We start from the raw sequence: 16724 nt of genomic DNA, 5'->3' as shown, positions 1-16724 counted from the left end.
TTATTTTTCATTTTTGTTTTGAACAATATGAAGTTATTAGTCTAGCAGTGTGCATAATATTAAGAATCTAAATACATAAAACATCAATACTAAAGTTTTATAATTTAGCCTCGAAGAAGTTTTAAAAATGTACTGATGGAACAAATACTAATCACATGCTTTGAATTACACGCAGGCCATGACAGTGCCCGGTCATGGCCTTGGCGCCCCTTCAAAACATTCCCATAGACTTTTGAGATTTTCCACTGGAGTACCCTTTGCAAAATGAAAAAGGCCTTGCTTAACAGTGTGATTGCCGGCTGGGCGTTGCGCGGTGTTATTCTTGGTGTAAAGTATAAAAGGGGAACATTTTAAGGAAATTATTGTTAACATACTCATTTCCATCATACAAATACCACAATAAGTCGTGTCAGTCCATTGTTCAAAAATCCTGGGCGTGGTCACTTGTTTTTGAGTATACATACGAACTAGCCTGTCTGACGTCACACTTCGAAAACACTGATCTTTATTAATTATACTGATCAGTGTTCGAGGCTCGTGAATAAGACCAAATACCAGCCTGAACGGATGTTGCCTATTGCACCTTTGAGATCTCATTTATTTCACATGGAGATTCATAGTCAACTGACACGTACATGTACACATTACACAATGAATAAAACAACGGCGTACATACACTATGCACACTCGGAAGTGCAAGGATCGGAAGTGCAAGCTGACATACTAAATCACCTCGGACCATTGATAACACACTCATATATCCAATGTTATAACACCCCTTGCAAGTATTGTGCCTGCTCATTGGTTTAGAGCGCGTCACATGACATGTCTTAGTTTTGCTAGACGACGGCCGTGTGATAGAGCGTCGGTTTGCCATGCGCTAGTCCGAAGACTAGCACATGGCGCCGTGCGCTAGTCCGACAGACTAGCACACGGCGTGCAGTACCCAGACGTCCGTTGCGTGTACGAGGATGATAAATTAATAGTCTGTAACCATTTCGGATTGTCCGACACTACATGCAACACAGTAGGTAAAAGTGTTTGCAATCTGTGTTCGCGTCGTCCGTGGATTGTAGCATTCAGGTCTGTAACTTAATAATAATAATACAGGTTTTAGAAATGTTTGGGGTGTTATAAAACAAATATTGACTGCTTTTACTCGTGCAATGGTTAAAAACTATGACTCCCTCGGTGATCCCCGGAGCGTTCTATTTTCCCTCGGCTTCGCCTCGGGAAAATAGAACGCTCCGTGGATCACCTCGGGAGTCATAGTTTTAACCATAGCACTCGAAGCAGTCAATATTTGTATACTATCATGACATATAATGTAATCAATGGGTTTATCAGACCAATGCCTGTCTTTATCCTAGGAGGCCAACTTACCCAGTTATTGTGCTGCCACCTAGCGTTTAAAAGTCTCCATCATCGTTCACTCCCTGATTGTAAAACGAACACGTCCTTGTTTTATTCATCAGGTAACAGGAGCCCATTCTCATCAAGATGGCCGAAGCTGCTTTACACACTGAGACCACTTGCAAGATTAGACATGTACACATCGAATGCCCAATATGCCTGAGTCGGTTCACCGATCCGAAAATCCTGGACTGTCTTCACAGCTTCTGCTTAAAATGTCTTCAGGAACTTATAGACAAACAGGATCCGAAGACGGATATTATTATTTGCCCAATGTGTAACAAGGAAACGTCAATCCCAGATGAAGGATTGTCGGATCTTCTTAGCTGCTTTTTCTTGAGCTCGCTTATTGATGACGTCATTAATCTCAAAGGTCCAAAGGAGGACATTAACCCTCCTGTCTCCACATGCGAAGGATGCGACGAAGGTCTTGAAGCCGTCTCACGGTGTGTTGACTGTGAGGTGAATTATTGCAAGACATGTCTGACAATCCACGCGAAATTAAAAAGTCACAGGCATCATCAAATCGTTAATGCTGTCGGCGTGTCAAATGAGCGACCCAAAGACAAGGACAAAACTGAAGCACAAAAATGCCGGAAACACACTGACCAGGAACTGTGTTTCTATTGCGACACGTGTAAATTACTTGTGTGTCTCAAATGTGCTGTTTTTGATCACCGAGCGTCCAACCACAATCTCTCTGAAATCAAGGATTCCATTCGATCTTGTCGTCGAGCTGTTGATGAAGCCTTGCAGAAGTTTGATGAATGTCGCAAGCAATTCCAAAAAGTGAATGACTCTATCAAGCACTCACAGCGTATATTACAGCTCATGGTCGACCGGGCTCTTCGAGATATTGTGGCTAAGGAGGAAAAAGAAATCACTAAGATAAGAAATGCATCTCGCCTCCTTCAAGAAAGAGTCACTCAAATCGGTCAAGAAAGAGGTGAGGGATTTGAGAGCATACAGAGCAGCAATCACGATAAGATGAGCCGTGCAGAGCAGATCGTAGCTTCAGTCAATGACTTAATGCAACATGCTGATGACTTTGAGCTGCTGGACCTCAAGCCAAAAGTTATGCACAACTTAGACTTCCACAAAGAGCTTCAGTTTCAAACAGTGCGACATAGCAAGTCATTCATCGGGTTCAAAGGTCATGATATCGTCACTGATGCAGATCTCGGTGAAATACTAGAGGAAGAAAAGTGGGAGATAAAGACAAAGTTTTGTAAATATGGGGAAGGTGAGGGGGAGTTCAAGTATACAAGGGACGTTGCTTGTTTTAGCAATGGTAACGTTGTCGTTATTGATTCAACACGGTGTCTATTATCCACATTTACATCAAAGGGTAGCTACAAATCTACAGGTGTTCAAAGTGGAACAGAGGACGGTAAACTAAAACAACCTTTTGGTGTTACCGTGACCTCTGATGACCTGGTTCTGGTTACTGATGGACAGGATGTAAAGGTTTATGATAGAGAACTGAGATACATTCGTCAGTTCCGACCCTCACAGAATCAAGTCGAGGGGCAGTCAAAGAGTCTACTTCGTGGTATTTCTGTGGACAAGAAAGATCGGATTGCAGTGGCTGACTGTAAGAGAAAGGTAATATCTCTCCATAATATGGATGGATCCATCATTTCCACAATACATCATGACGATATTAGTAGCTACTACCAGTTATCTGTAAGCAGCAAGGAGCGTCTGATATTCACAGACTATGGCAATAAGAAACTAGTTTGTGTGGATTTCATGGGAAACGAGGTGTTCAATATCAGCACCTCCATTGACGGCAGACCTGTCCATTTTTATGGTGTGTGCTGCGACGGCGCTGGAGACATCTATGTGTCTGGTTATTGCCGTGGCTTTGACAGTGGGATACATCATTACGATGCATCAGGTGAGCACATCGGCTGTGTAGCTCGTGGCTTGAACTATTATCAAGGCATGAAGTTTACTCCTACCGGTGACCTCATCGTGGCTGATTCGCACTCGGTCAAGATCTTGCATCGTCTGTGAGTGTCGATGACGTCATGGTCGAAAACGATACAGTATCGTGGATGACAATTGGAAATTAACAAAATCCAATAATAAATAATGACGAACCAAAACCAAGTCACTCTCATCAAGAATATGAATAATCTGTCATGATTCCAACAAATCCACAGTCAACTATTATTCTAAACGTACCAATAACTTAATAAAAAAATTGTTTGACTTTTGCTTTACATTGAGTCACTTATGATTTAAATTCCGCTGGGCTGGTTTACCAAACTAAAAGGTGGTATGATGTAAAATCATAACAATAGACCGATTGCACTACAGACGGCATGGGTCATTTCATGTCAAATCAACCAAATTTCAGAAAATGTCCCAACTGATCCTCTCAGATTTTCTTAAAACTTTGTCAAACTCTGTTTCATACTCCATATCGTTTACGAGATATTGCCTTACGAATTTTGCCCAAACCTCCTTTTTTCGTCGCGAAAACACGTCGTTGTGCTTTTATCAAACTTTAAGAGCCTATAATTTTAAAACGTAAACAGCTATAAGGCAGCAAGTTGTTTAAATTTGTGTACCAACTTACTTTTGGCCCTTGATTCATAATCTGACCTTAAATAGTACATATCTCATCTTATTTCAAAGTTAATTGTCCCCAAAGTGGGCCTTTTAATCAACGAGGAGTAACTTTTGATGATTTCCGGGGTATCGAATTTTTGAAGAGGGATCTGTGGGAAAAGAGAAATATTATCAAAATTTTCTTAATATGGTTGCTACACGCGGACTATTACTTTTGAATTATTTACATCTTTTAAATTTATGAGTAATTGCCTTTTGATTAATGTTATGATTCACGTCGGATATCCTTTTTATTACAACCACTCCATGTTTTAAAATAAAAGTAAAATCTTACTCGATATGTGAATATTCAATAACTGATTTACCTGTTGATATCATTTTTCGAAATATCAATATTTTGCAAAACGTGTAATTTTACTTCAAACATGCCGTCGGATACAGAGGTAATGCTAGGGCGCCACCTACAGACATGACAGTAAATAATGTTGTTTATAATAACATAATGTTACCTATTATCAGCTATTCATAAATACCTCAGACAGTTCTTGCTATTCCTTTTGGTGGAGAGCGCGTCACGTGGGTGTGTATAAACCTTTGTTTATGACCAGTTAAAAGTGTTGAAACATGGGCGTGACACGCGAGCTTGCACCTGTTCTTGTAAGACAGTTTCTTCATTCCTATTGGTCGAGAGCAACGGCTGAAACAGTTGTGCCACATCACGCGATACGCGCGACGCGCACAGCATCCCTTATAAGGAGTTGTTTACCCGAGGGTGGCGGAGGGCTTTTCCATTTCATATTATCTGGAGGGGTGTTGTGTTGAAAGAAATCATTGAAAAATTATAATTTTTGCATTTATTTTACTTTTTGACCAAAAAATGTTGATGTTTTTGACCGAAAAGGTATTTATGAATGGGAATTAAAGTGTGTTGAATCGTTTTTCAACTTACTAGTGGTTTAAACCCGCCGAGGCCTGGTTCTTGATAATTTACCTCGACTGCGTCTCGGTAAAATTATCAAGAACCAGGCCTAGTTGGGATTAAACCACTAGTTGAAAACCTCTTCACACCATATTGATTCCCTGTTTTGTAATAAACAGAAAACTTGCTTACTATTGTAATATCAAGAGCTTGTAAGCTGCTTTTTCTTTGCGCTTTTTTTTTTTGACTTACTATTCAAATGTAAATCACTCAATCGGTGATTAAGAGAATTTCATTTAAAATCTTGTTTTTTTTTTAATTATAATACTGAAATTAATAGTTGTTTACTCTGTGTTTGGAAGTTGAGTATGGTATTTTCTCTTTTACTCTAAAGTCAAATCATTAAGCATAATGTAGTTATTTGTAAACTGGGAACATTTGTAAGAATCAACGGCAACTGTTTAATTCCCTTTATTTAAATTTTTAGCTTCAGATTTTAAGAATAAACCATCAAAGTAAGTCTTTTCGGGAAAAGTTTATTCTTCAATTCTAAAATCTTTATCGTGGTTTTCATAACTACGGCCAAAAATAATGATTAACATATTTGTTTTCCAACACATAGTGCGCTGAACCATGTATGAGTTCGTTGCATATATCTTGACTATTATGACAAAAGTAATAGAAGAATGGACTTTACTATATTATTATTAGTAAAATACAAAGGTTCAATTCAATGAAGTATCAACAATATTAAAACCATTTCAGGGGAAACCAAAGACACAAACCATCAACGTACATTATTGTCTTATTCCCAAGTCTTCCTCAAAAGGATCAACTACTTCACTATACGTGACCTCTAACCCCAATAGGTCAGAACCCCCCCCCCCCCCGCCCATTAAAAAGGGGGAGGACCAATAAAGTAGCATTACACATAAACGGGATTAATTAAACACACTCAACCCGTCACCGTCCACCAGTGGCATGAGACACTTGTTTCTATCAAACCAAAATCAAGCGAATTATAATGGGCTTGGGTATTGTTTCAATCCGAATCCCTTATAGCACTGTGCATAAACAAATCTATTGAACATGTTGTTGAAGAGCGTTAGGAGTATGCCCAAATACTCGAGAATAATGAGCTGAAGATGCTTTAGGGTGGCCACACAAATTGATAGTCGGATTCAGGACAACCAAGGCTAACTGCAGATAAAACAACTGTCTCTCTAGCTTTTATACTTTCAAAGTATGGTTTGGCCAGCTGTGGGTGACGGTTCTTTCCGGCTGCTACTGTTTCGTTCTCAACACCCGGGGCCCTCGATCTCTCAGTGAAGTCTTCAGGGTGTCCTCTTTCCCCGGCCCCTCGTAACCTCATCCCATGGACCCAAACTACATTTCAAGAGAGCCCTTGAGTTTGGCTTTCAGACAGTCAGTGCCACAATAAAACCTAGTCGGTGATGTATGTTGTATTTCACTATTCACCTTCATATTTAGAGACGTGTTAGTATGATGTATATATCCAGGATATATAGGGGGAGGGGGGGGGGGGCAATGGTACGCGCTTGCACACTCATCTGTCACGCCCCCCCCCCCCCCCCCTAGAAAAATGAGTATTTTTTTCTGGTTGCCTGGTCCTTTTGGGCATGTTGAAAGCAACAGCAACACGGATCTTCTGATTTCAAAGAACTGTTCTTTACAGTTGCCATAATGTAACCTTTCAAACAGGAATACAATACCCAATGCACGCAACGAAAAACTTGTACATCTCAATGGAATGCAAGGACGCCATTGAGAATGGGTTTCAAGAGAACATGTAGCGAAAGCAAACCAAACTGAGTTGTGCTTGTATTATCATAAGTCAAGTGGTTTACACCATTTAATTTATTTGCATAACAACAAACACGATTTTGGAAGGTCATGTTCAATGCACACAGTTCATGGCGTTATGATGTTAGGTACGGAGGCTAAAGTCAGAAGGTACGGGGTTTTATATATGCCACGTGCGCAGCAACAATTAAAAGGACAATGTAAAATGCGGTTTATAACAGAAAAGTAGTTTTTAAAAGATAATTATTTTTTTACCATTTCCATCGTTTTTCCTGAGCACTTTGTTTTTAAGTTCATTATAATTATTTATTTTGTTTTTTTAAGAGTCACTTTTCCAGTCTTCCGTTTTTCTATAGAATGTATTTAAAAAAAAACAATCAAAATATTTAACAGATGTTAAATTTGCATCGGGGATAAAAAATATTAATAAGAGAAATCGATACCATTGCATTGCATTGCGCACGGGATGCCGATTAGATCAATACTTGTACTGTATACATTCACATCGGTGTCGAGTTGGCGAAGGGGTGCACTGCTTTTTACGTTTTGAAAGTTGGTTAACAACCAGAATATATTACTGTTGGAGGCAATCTTCCACTTCCGATTCATCAAAGAGGTTCAAATGTACGCAGTGAGCATTAGTCACATCTACAGCTCGAGGTAGGACTTTTACCTGCACTGAGGGTATATTGTGTCTTAATAATAACTGACATGATTGTTGGCTATGTGTAATAATGTACATGATTCGGTTCGCACAAACCAGTATTTTGTATTGCATGTACACGCTCTTGCATTGAAACTCGATCTACAAAAAGTTCGCAGCTAGCAGGTAGTGAGACAAAAAAGATTGATGTTTTGTCTTGGAAAATCCCCTAAAAGAATTGTATGTATTCATTCAGTCATTTATTTTGTCACATCAAGTTCCACGAATCATAGAGCTGTTCCTCTCCCCTATGTAATGTTCATTCAGCCATTGACACTATCGCAATGGTTGAAATAGGTGCACCTATAAAATAATGCAATGCGAACCTTTGTACCATCGAACCATGACGAACACAATGGTTAGGGTATGTGGGGTTTCCCCAGTTGTGAGAAACTACTACTATTAACGCATACCGGCCGTGTGGTGAAGCCCAACTGGCCCCCAAAAACCAAGTATTTGCGGAAGTACAACTTGTAGGTTTGCGAAGGAGGTGCACTGTTTTTGTTATGTAAACTTGAACGTTGTTTATCGTGCAGAATCCATTACTGTTGCCGGCAATCTTCCACTTCCGATTCATCAAAGAGGTTCAAGTGTACGCAGTGAGCATTAGTCACATCTACAGCTTGAGGTAGGACTTTACTTGCACTGAGGATCTATTGTGCCTTAATGCACATATAACCATCAAAGAGGTGTAATCGGCGCGGTTCACACTAACCAGTGTACATTTATCTCAACAGTACACGCTTTAGTTCCAATCCTGATCTGACAAACTGTTTGAAGGCTATTGAAAATAGGAAACAAAGTTTAGCGATGTTGTTTAATGTTGTCTTTTTAGGATCAACACAAATAATGTCATTGCCAGACCCTATTAATTAGAAGTCTTCATAGGCCTATTCATTTTTTAAGTTTTATATAAATGTAACCACCATTTTTAGAAGAAGTTTTAAAAATGTACTGATGGTACAAATACTAATCACATGCCTTGAATTACACGCAGGCCATGACAGTGCCCGGTCATGGCCTTGGTGCCCCTTCAAAACATTCCCATAGACTTTTGAGATTTTCCACTAGAGTACCCTTTGTAAAATGAAAAAGGCCTTGCTAAACATTGTGATTGCCGGCTGGGCGTTGGTTTTATACTTGGTGTTCAAGTCACCTTGAAATAAAATTTTTGTTCTTCACAAACATAACAGTTCTGTTCATGAACAATAAAAAAAATTTTTTAGTAATTGTTTGTCACGATTTATATGCTTAAAAACTGATAAAGTTATTTTGGGGTGACTCCGCCCATACCCTTTTGTGACAGACTTTGCCTCGATCGAACATCGACCCCCTCGAATTTGCCTGCAATGCGTAGAGTAAACATACGTGCAAGTACATGTAAGTCGTGAGTTTATACGTTTCGAAAAAAGTGTTGTTCTTGCATTTTTCCGACAATGCCGACCAGGTGTATTTCTGCTGGATGCAGCAAAATAACTAAAGATGGGGTCAGTTTGTATATGTTTTCTGCAGGTCCCAAGTATAGGCGGTTGTGGGCCGCGAAAATGGTCCGTTCCGACGTCTTTTTCAGCGCTGTGCAGCGAACACTTCGAGCCGTCGTGCTTCGAATCCGAAATACACCACACATTCATGAAGAGAAAGTTGGAAGTCCAATAAGGTACCTGAAATACGTGATGAACCTAGAGGAGCATTTGCCAAACGTGAAAAAATTCGAGTAAAAAAGTTTGAACTTTGAGGGCATGTGTTTAGCTTGCCCCAAGCGTCACGATTTTTGGTTGGCACTGCATGCAATTCACCGTCAGAGTAATCCGAGTGGACCGTCTGCCTGCTCCGTGACCGTAGTTCTGTACGTAGGCAGGCTAACACAATTTTACAACCCATTTGGTCACTAAAAGGCCACCTAGAAAATAACGGCAATAGCTTTTGTAAAAAATCACTAGGCATTAAATTTTCAACGTACGTATGTGTGTGTATAATTTCTTAAGTAGAATCGTGTCTAAATTTGTTGTGATGTGCCATGTTCGTCGAGACCTTGCTATAGCTATTGCACATACAGGTTCTGCACGCCACACAGCATACGCATCATACCGATCAGGTACCCAGACGTAGTGTACGGGGCCAGACTACACATTTTCTTTTCGCGCCTCGATTGACGTCACGAACAGCGCCCTCTCGGTTCGGGGCCAACTCTTAAATTTGTATAAGTAAAATAAAATTTAGAACCTTTTAGTTAACTGTTTATTCAAATTCCACTCATCAAAACACAAATCTTAGTGACAAAAGCTTTATTCTTAGAAAATACCACTTCCAGGTGACTTAAAGAATAATCGGGAATAATTAAGAAAATTGTTGTTAAAATTCTACTCATGTTCATCATACAAATACCACATAAGTCGTGTTAGTCCATTGTTCAAAAATCCTGGGCGTGGTCACTTATTTTCTGGTACCTTACGAACTAGCCTGTCTGACGTCACACTTCGAAAACACTGATCTCTATTATAATGATCAGTGTTCGAGGCTCGTGAATAACCCCATACACCAGCCTGACCGGATGTTGCTTAATGCACCTTTGACCTCGCATTCATTTCACAGGGAGATTCACAGTCAACTCACACGTACATATACAATACACATAATACATAGTGAATAAAACAACGGCGTATAACATACACTATGCACACACTGCATGCCACGAGCGGAAGTGCAAGCTGACATCACCTCGGACCATTCATTTCACATTCATTTATCCAATGATGACATAATGAAATCATTGTGCTTATAAAACCAATGCCTGTCTTTATCCTAGGATGCCAGTATACTTTTACGAACCAGTTATTGTGCTGCCACCTAGCGTCTAAAAGTCTCCGTCATTGTTCACTCCCTGTTTGTAAAACGAACACGTCATTGTTTTATTTCATCAGGTAACAGGAGCCCATTTTCATCAAGATGGCCGAAGCTGCTTTACAAACTGAGACCACTTGCAAGATTAGACATGTACACATCGAATGCCCAATCTGCCTGAGTCGGTTCACCGATCCGAAAATCCTAGACTGTCTTCACAGCTTCTGCTTAAAATGTCTTCAGGAACTTATAGACAAACAGGATCCGAAGACGGATCTTATTATTTGCCCAATGTGTAAAAAGGAAACGTCAATCACAGATGAGGGAATATCGGATCTTCTTAGCTGCTTTTTCTTGAGCTCGCTTATCGACGACGTCATCAATCTTGAAGGTCCGAAGGAGGGCATTAACCCTCCTGTCTTGACTTGCGAAGGATGCGACGAAGGTCTTGAATCCGTCTCACGGTGTGTTGACTGTGAGGTGAATTATTGCAAGACATGTCTGACAATCCACGCGAAATTAAAAAGTCACAGGCATCATCAAATCGTTAATGCTGTCGGTTCGTCAAAACAGCGACCCAAAGACAAGAATAAAACTGAAGCACAAAAGTGCCGGAAACACACTGACCAGGAACTGTTTTTCTATTGCGACACGTGTGAATTACTTGTGTGTCCTAAATGTGCGGTGTTCGATCACCGAGCGTCCAACCACAATCTCTCTGAAATCAATGATTCCATTCGATCTTATCGTCGAGCTGTTGATGAAGCCTTGCAGAAGTTTGATGAATGTCGCAAGCAATTCCAAAAAGTGGATGACTCTATCAAATACTCACAGCAGAGTTTACAGCTCATGGTTGACCAGGCTCTTCGAGATATTGTGGCTAAGGAGGAAGAGGAAATCACTAACATAAGAAACGCATCTCGCCTCCTTCAAGAAGCAGTCACCCAAATCGGTCAAGAAAAAGGCGAGGGTTTTGAGAGCATACAGAGCAGCAATCACGATAAGATGAGCCGTGCAGAGCAGATCGTAGCTTCAGTCAATGATTTGATGCAACATGCTGATAACTTTGAGCTGCTGGACCTCAAGCCAAAAGTTATGCACAACTTAGACTTCCACAAAGAGCTTCAGTTTCAAACAGTGCAGCATAGCAAGTCATTCATCGGGTTCAAAGGTCATGATATCGTCACCGATGCAGATCTCGGTGAAATACTAGAGGAAGAGAAGTGGGAGGTGAAGACAGAGTTTGGTAAAGAAGGGGAAGGTGAGGGGGAGTTCAAGTTGGCAGGGGACGTTGCTTGTTTTAGCAATGGTGACATTGTCGTTATTGATTCAAGAAGGTGGCTATTATCCACATTTACATCAAAGGGTAGTTACAAATCTACAGGGGTTCAAAGTGGAACAGAGGACGGTCAACTAAAACAACCTTGTAATGTCGCCGTGACATCTGATGACCTGCTTCTGGTTACTGACGGACAGGATGTAAAGGTTTATGATAGAGAACTGAGATACATTCGTCAGTTCCGACCCACACAGAATCAAGTCGAGGGGCAGTCAAAGAGTCTACTACGTGGTATTGCTGTGGACAAGAAAGATCGTATTGCAGTGGCTGACAGTAAGAGAAAGGTAATATCTCTCCATAATATGGATGGATCCATCATTTCCACAATACATCATGACGATATTAGTAGCGAATGCCATCTATCTGTAAGCAGCGAGCAGCGTCTGATCTTCACAGACTTCTATAATAAGAAACTAGTTTGTGTGGATTTTATTGGAAACGAGGTGTTCAATATCAGCACCTCCATTGACGGCAAACCTTTAAAACCGTTTGGTGTGTGTTGCGACGATGCTGGAGACATATATGTGTCTGTTTTTTATAACCATGATGTAACCCGTGAGGTACATCATTACGATGCATCAGGTGAGCACATCGGCTGTGTAGCTCGTGGCTTGTACAATCCTCTAGCCATGACGTTTACTCCTACCGGTGACCTCATCGTGGCTGATTCGCACTCGGTCAAGGTTTGTGTCGTCTGTGAGTGTCGATTACGTCATGGTCGAAAACGATACAAAATCGTGGACGACAATTGAAAATTAACAACATCCAATAATAAACAATGACTAACCAAAACCAAGGCATTCTCATCAAGACTAGAATAATCTGTCATTCTAACAAATCCACAGTCAACTATTATTCTAAACGACCAATAACTTAATAAAACAATTGTTTGACTTTCGCTTACATTGAGTCACTTATGATTTAAATTCCGCTTTGCTGGTTTACCAAACTAAAAGGTGGTATGATGTAAAATCATAACAATAAACCGATTGCACTACAGACGACACGGGTCATTCTATGTCAAATCAACCAAATTTCAAAAAAAGGTCCTAACTGACCCTCTTAGATTTTTTTAAAAACTTTGTCAAACTGTTCCACTGTGGCTAAAATGAACACACAACAAAAAATTGTTCCATACTCCATATCGGTTTCGAGATACTGCCTCACGAATTTTGCCCAAACCTCCCTTTTTTTAAAGCTCCGCCCCAGCGCCGCGTCGCAAAACACGTCGTTGTGCTTTTTTTCAAACTTTATGAGCCCATAACTTTAAAACGGTAACAGCTATACGGCTATAAGTTGTTTAAATTTGTGTACCAACTTACTTTTGGCCATATATTCATAATCTGGTCTTAAATAGTACATATCTCATCTAATGTTAAAGTTAATTGTCCCCAAAGTGGGCCTTTTATTCAAAGAGGAGTGACTTTTGATGATTTTCGGGGTATCGAATTTTTGAAGAGGGATCTGAGGGAAAAGAGAAATATTATCAAAGTTATCTTAATATGATTGCTACACGCGGACTATTACTTTTAAATCATTTACATCTTTTAAATTTAAAAATATAGACGGATTCAGGACAACCAAGGCTAACTGTAGATAAAACAACTGTCTCTCTAGCTGTTATACCTTCGAAGTATGGTTTGGTCAGCTGTGGGTGATGGTTCTTTCTGGCTGCTACTATTTCGTTCCATCTCAAACACCCTGGGCCCTCGATCTCTCATCAGTGAAGTCCTCAAGGTTTCCTCTTTCCCCGGCCCCTCGTAACCCTCAGAATTCATTTCTAGAGAGCCCTTTGAGTTTGGCTTTCCGACAGTGCCAAAACCTAGTCGGCAATGTGTGTTGTATTTCACTAATCATCAAATAATAATTGAGAGACGTGTTGATTCCTTAAGTTCTTTTAATCAAGTTAATAATAGCAACAGCAATAGGATCCTCTGTTTTTAAAGAATTTTCTTTCCACTTTTTCAATCTTGTCAAATGGGATTCAATGCACCCAATGCACACAACGAAAAACTATTTTATCTCAATGTCATACATGAACGCCATTTTGAGAAAGGGTTTCCCGAAAACATCGTAGCGTAAAAAGCAAACCAAACTGGATTAAGTTGTATTATCATATAAGTCAAGTGGTTTACACTATTTGATTTATTTGCATATCAACAAATGTTCAATGCACACACAACGTGGAGGTGATGTGGGTACGGAGACTAAAGTCGGAAGGTATAATATACCACGTGCACGAGATTATTTTGTTTCAACCATTTCTCTGGTTTTCCCTGAGCTCTTCATTTATGGGCTTCTGAAGTATCTGCTTTCATGAGCATTGTATCCGGTAGAAGCTTTTATGAGTCTAATCTCCATGTTTATATTTAAAAAGTTTTTTTTAAGGAAGTAGACACTATTGGTAATACTCAAAATAATTATTTATTATCATAAAACCTTTCTTGTTTACGAGTAATGGGGAGAGGATGATAGTATAAAACATTGTGAGAAACGGCTCCCTCGAAGTGCCATAGTTTTAGAGAAAGACGTAATTTTCCACGAATTTGATTTCGAGACCTCAGATTAAGAACTTGAGGTCTCGAAATCAACCATCTTAACGCACACAACTTCGTGTGACAAGGGTGTTTTTTTTCTTTCATTATTATCTCGCAAGTTCGACGACCGATTGAGCTCACATTTTCACAGGTTTGTTATTTTATGCTTATGTTGAGATACACCAACTGTGAAGGCTAGTCTTTGACAATTACCAATAAAGTCCAGTGTCTTTAACACAATTTATTCCTACAGTGAGTGGCATTAGAGGAGGGGTTGATTTAGAAAACTAAACTGAAAGATAACTGCCCCAATTAGCGAGCATGAAGCTAGCATGTTCGCACGGTCAATCGGTTCCAATCATTTTGGAACGATGTATAAATACTGCCATACGTTCCAAAATGAGTGTCAATAGTGACAGGAATTACGACAATTCTAGTATATGCTGTCGTTTAGCCAGATGTTCAATGTTCAACCAGCCACAGTACTCATTATTATGGTTAACATTTCGGGTCAACATGTCAGACTGAAAACATCAAGTTCCACAAACACATCGGTACGAAATGTCATTGAAAGAGGAAATTCTCTTTCAGCGCGCACTTTGCGATGGTCTTAACAGGCCACCGTAGAATGCGTTGCAACGTGTGGGGGTTTTCCAGTTGTGAGAAACTGCTACCATTGCATTGCGCACGGAATGCAAATCAATACGTTGTATGTACTGTATACATTCACATCGGTGTCGAGTTGGCGAAGAGCTGCTTTTACGATTTGAACGTTTTGGTTAACGATCAGAATCCATTACTGTTGCCGGCAATCGTCCACTTCTGATTCACAAAAAGAGGTTCAAGTGTACGCAGTGAGCATTAGTCACATCTACAGCTTGAGGTAGGACTTTACTAGGATCTATTGACGTGTAATATTAACTGACAAGTTTCATCATCATTTATAATTTAGCGGTCGCAGCTTAATAGTAGGACCAAAATGAGAGATGTTTTAGAATTTCATGTCTTTTTAGCAAATTTAAACTGTAGTGTATGACATCCCCTAAATAGTCTTTATTCATTCATTCATTCATTCTTTCATTCTGTCGTTCTTTCATTTATTTTGTCACACCATGGATGAGGAAAATACCTCAATGGTCACACCAAGTTTCACGAACCAAGAGCTGTTCCTAATTGCCCCATGCACAAACACATCAGCCATTGACATGTGAGGAACACATCATGATGTAGCACACACTATCGCAATGGTTGAAATTGGTGCACCTGTAATGCAATATGAACCTTTGTACCATCGAACCATGTATGGCAAGCCATATGCCCAATAATTCGATAAACACTGTTTATCACCGATAAACTAAGTTTATCGACGATAAACACTGTTTTTCGACCGATAAACACTGTTTTTCGAGATAAACATAGTTTATCAACTGATAAACACTGTTTATCGAAAAACTATGTTTATCAAGCGATAAACACAGTTTTTCGAGGTGATAAACAGAGTTTTTCGATAAACACTGTTTATCGACTGATAAACACTGTTTATCGAAAAACTATGTTTATCGAGCGATAAACAGAGTTTTTCGAGGTGATAAACAGAGTTTTTCGATAAACACTGTTTATCAAGTGATAAACAGTGTTTATCGAAAAACAGTGTTTATCGGTCGATAAACACAGTTTTACGCCGACGCCAAATGCCCAATAATTCGATAAACAGTGTTTATCGGTTGATAAACACTGTTTATCGAGAAAAACTGTGTTTATCAACTCATAAACACAGTTTCACGCCGACGCCAGATGCCCAATAATTCGATAAACACTGTTTATCAAGTGATAAACCTTGTTTATCAAGTGATAAACACAGTTTGGGCGATAAACATAGTTTGGGCGATAAACATAGTTTCACGCCGACGCCAGATGCCCAATAATTCGATAAACAGTGTTTATCAAGTGATAAACACTGTTTATCAAGTGATAAACACAGTTTGGGCGATAAACATAGTTTGGGCGATAAACATAGTTTCACGCCGACGCCAGATGCCCAATAATTCGATAAACAGTGTTTATCGGTTGATAAACACTGTTTATCAAGTGATAAACACAGTTTGGGCGATAACCATAGTTTGGGCGATAAACATAGTTTCACGCCGACGCCAGATGCCCAATAATTCGATAAACAGTGTTTATCAAGTGATAAACACTGTTTATCAAGTGATAAACACAGTTTGGGCGATAAACATAGTTTGGGCGATAAACATAGTTTCACGCCGACGCCAGATGCCCAATAATTCGATAAACAGTGTTTATCGGTTGATAAACACTGTTTATCGAGAAAAACTGTGTTTATCAACTCATAAACACAGTTTCACGCCGACGCCAGATGCCCAATAATTCGATAAACACTGTTTATCAAGTGATAAACCTTGTTTATCAAGTGATAAACACAGTTTGGGCGATAAACATAGTTTCACGCCGACGCCAGATGCCCAATAATTCGATAAACAGTGTTTATCAAGTGATAAACACTGTTTATCGAGTGATAAACACAGTTTGGGCGATAAACATAGTTTG

The 16724-nt window shown here is 39.7% G+C and overlaps 2 protein-coding genes across 2 annotated transcripts; both read left to right on the top strand.

Annotated features, from left to right (window-relative positions):
• The first annotated feature begins 1500 nt into the window (after positions 1-1500).
• LOC139936360 (uncharacterized) lies at positions 1501-3719 on the top strand. The gene has a single exon (XM_071931166.1). The coding sequence runs from the start codon at positions 1501-1503 to the stop codon at positions 3430-3432; it is 1932 nt and encodes a 643-aa protein (XP_071787267.1). The 3' UTR covers positions 3433-3719.
• A 6666-nt stretch (positions 3720-10385) lies between these two features.
• Positions 10386-15667, top strand: LOC139935874 (uncharacterized). The gene is made up of 2 exons (XM_071930487.1): positions 10386-12302; positions 15644-15667. Exons 1-2 carry the CDS (start codon positions 10386-10388, stop codon positions 15665-15667), a joined length of 1941 nt encoding a protein of 646 aa, XP_071786588.1.
• Positions 15668-16724: the final 1057 nt, after the last annotated feature.

This window comes from Asterias amurensis, chromosome 4 (assembly GCF_032118995.1).
Source record: "Asterias amurensis chromosome 4, ASM3211899v1".
Lineage (NCBI taxonomy): Eukaryota > Metazoa > Echinodermata > Asteroidea > Forcipulatida > Asteriidae > Asterias > Asterias amurensis.
This window is presented reverse-complemented; position numbering and strand designations above follow the sequence as displayed.

Excerpts from the sequence above, each read along its gene's own strand:
- LOC139936360 (XM_071931166.1), top strand. The coding sequence starts at position 1,501 with ATGGCCGAAGCTGCTTTACACACTGAGACCACTTGCAAGATTAGACAT.
- LOC139935874 (XM_071930487.1), top strand. The coding sequence starts at position 10,386 with ATGGCCGAAGCTGCTTTACAAACTGAGACCACTTGCAAGATTAGACAT. Across the intron at positions 12,303-15,643 it reads CTGATTCGCACTCGGTCAAG|GTGATAAACAGAGTTTTTCG; the intron begins GTTTGTGTCGTC and ends CAGTTTTTCGAG.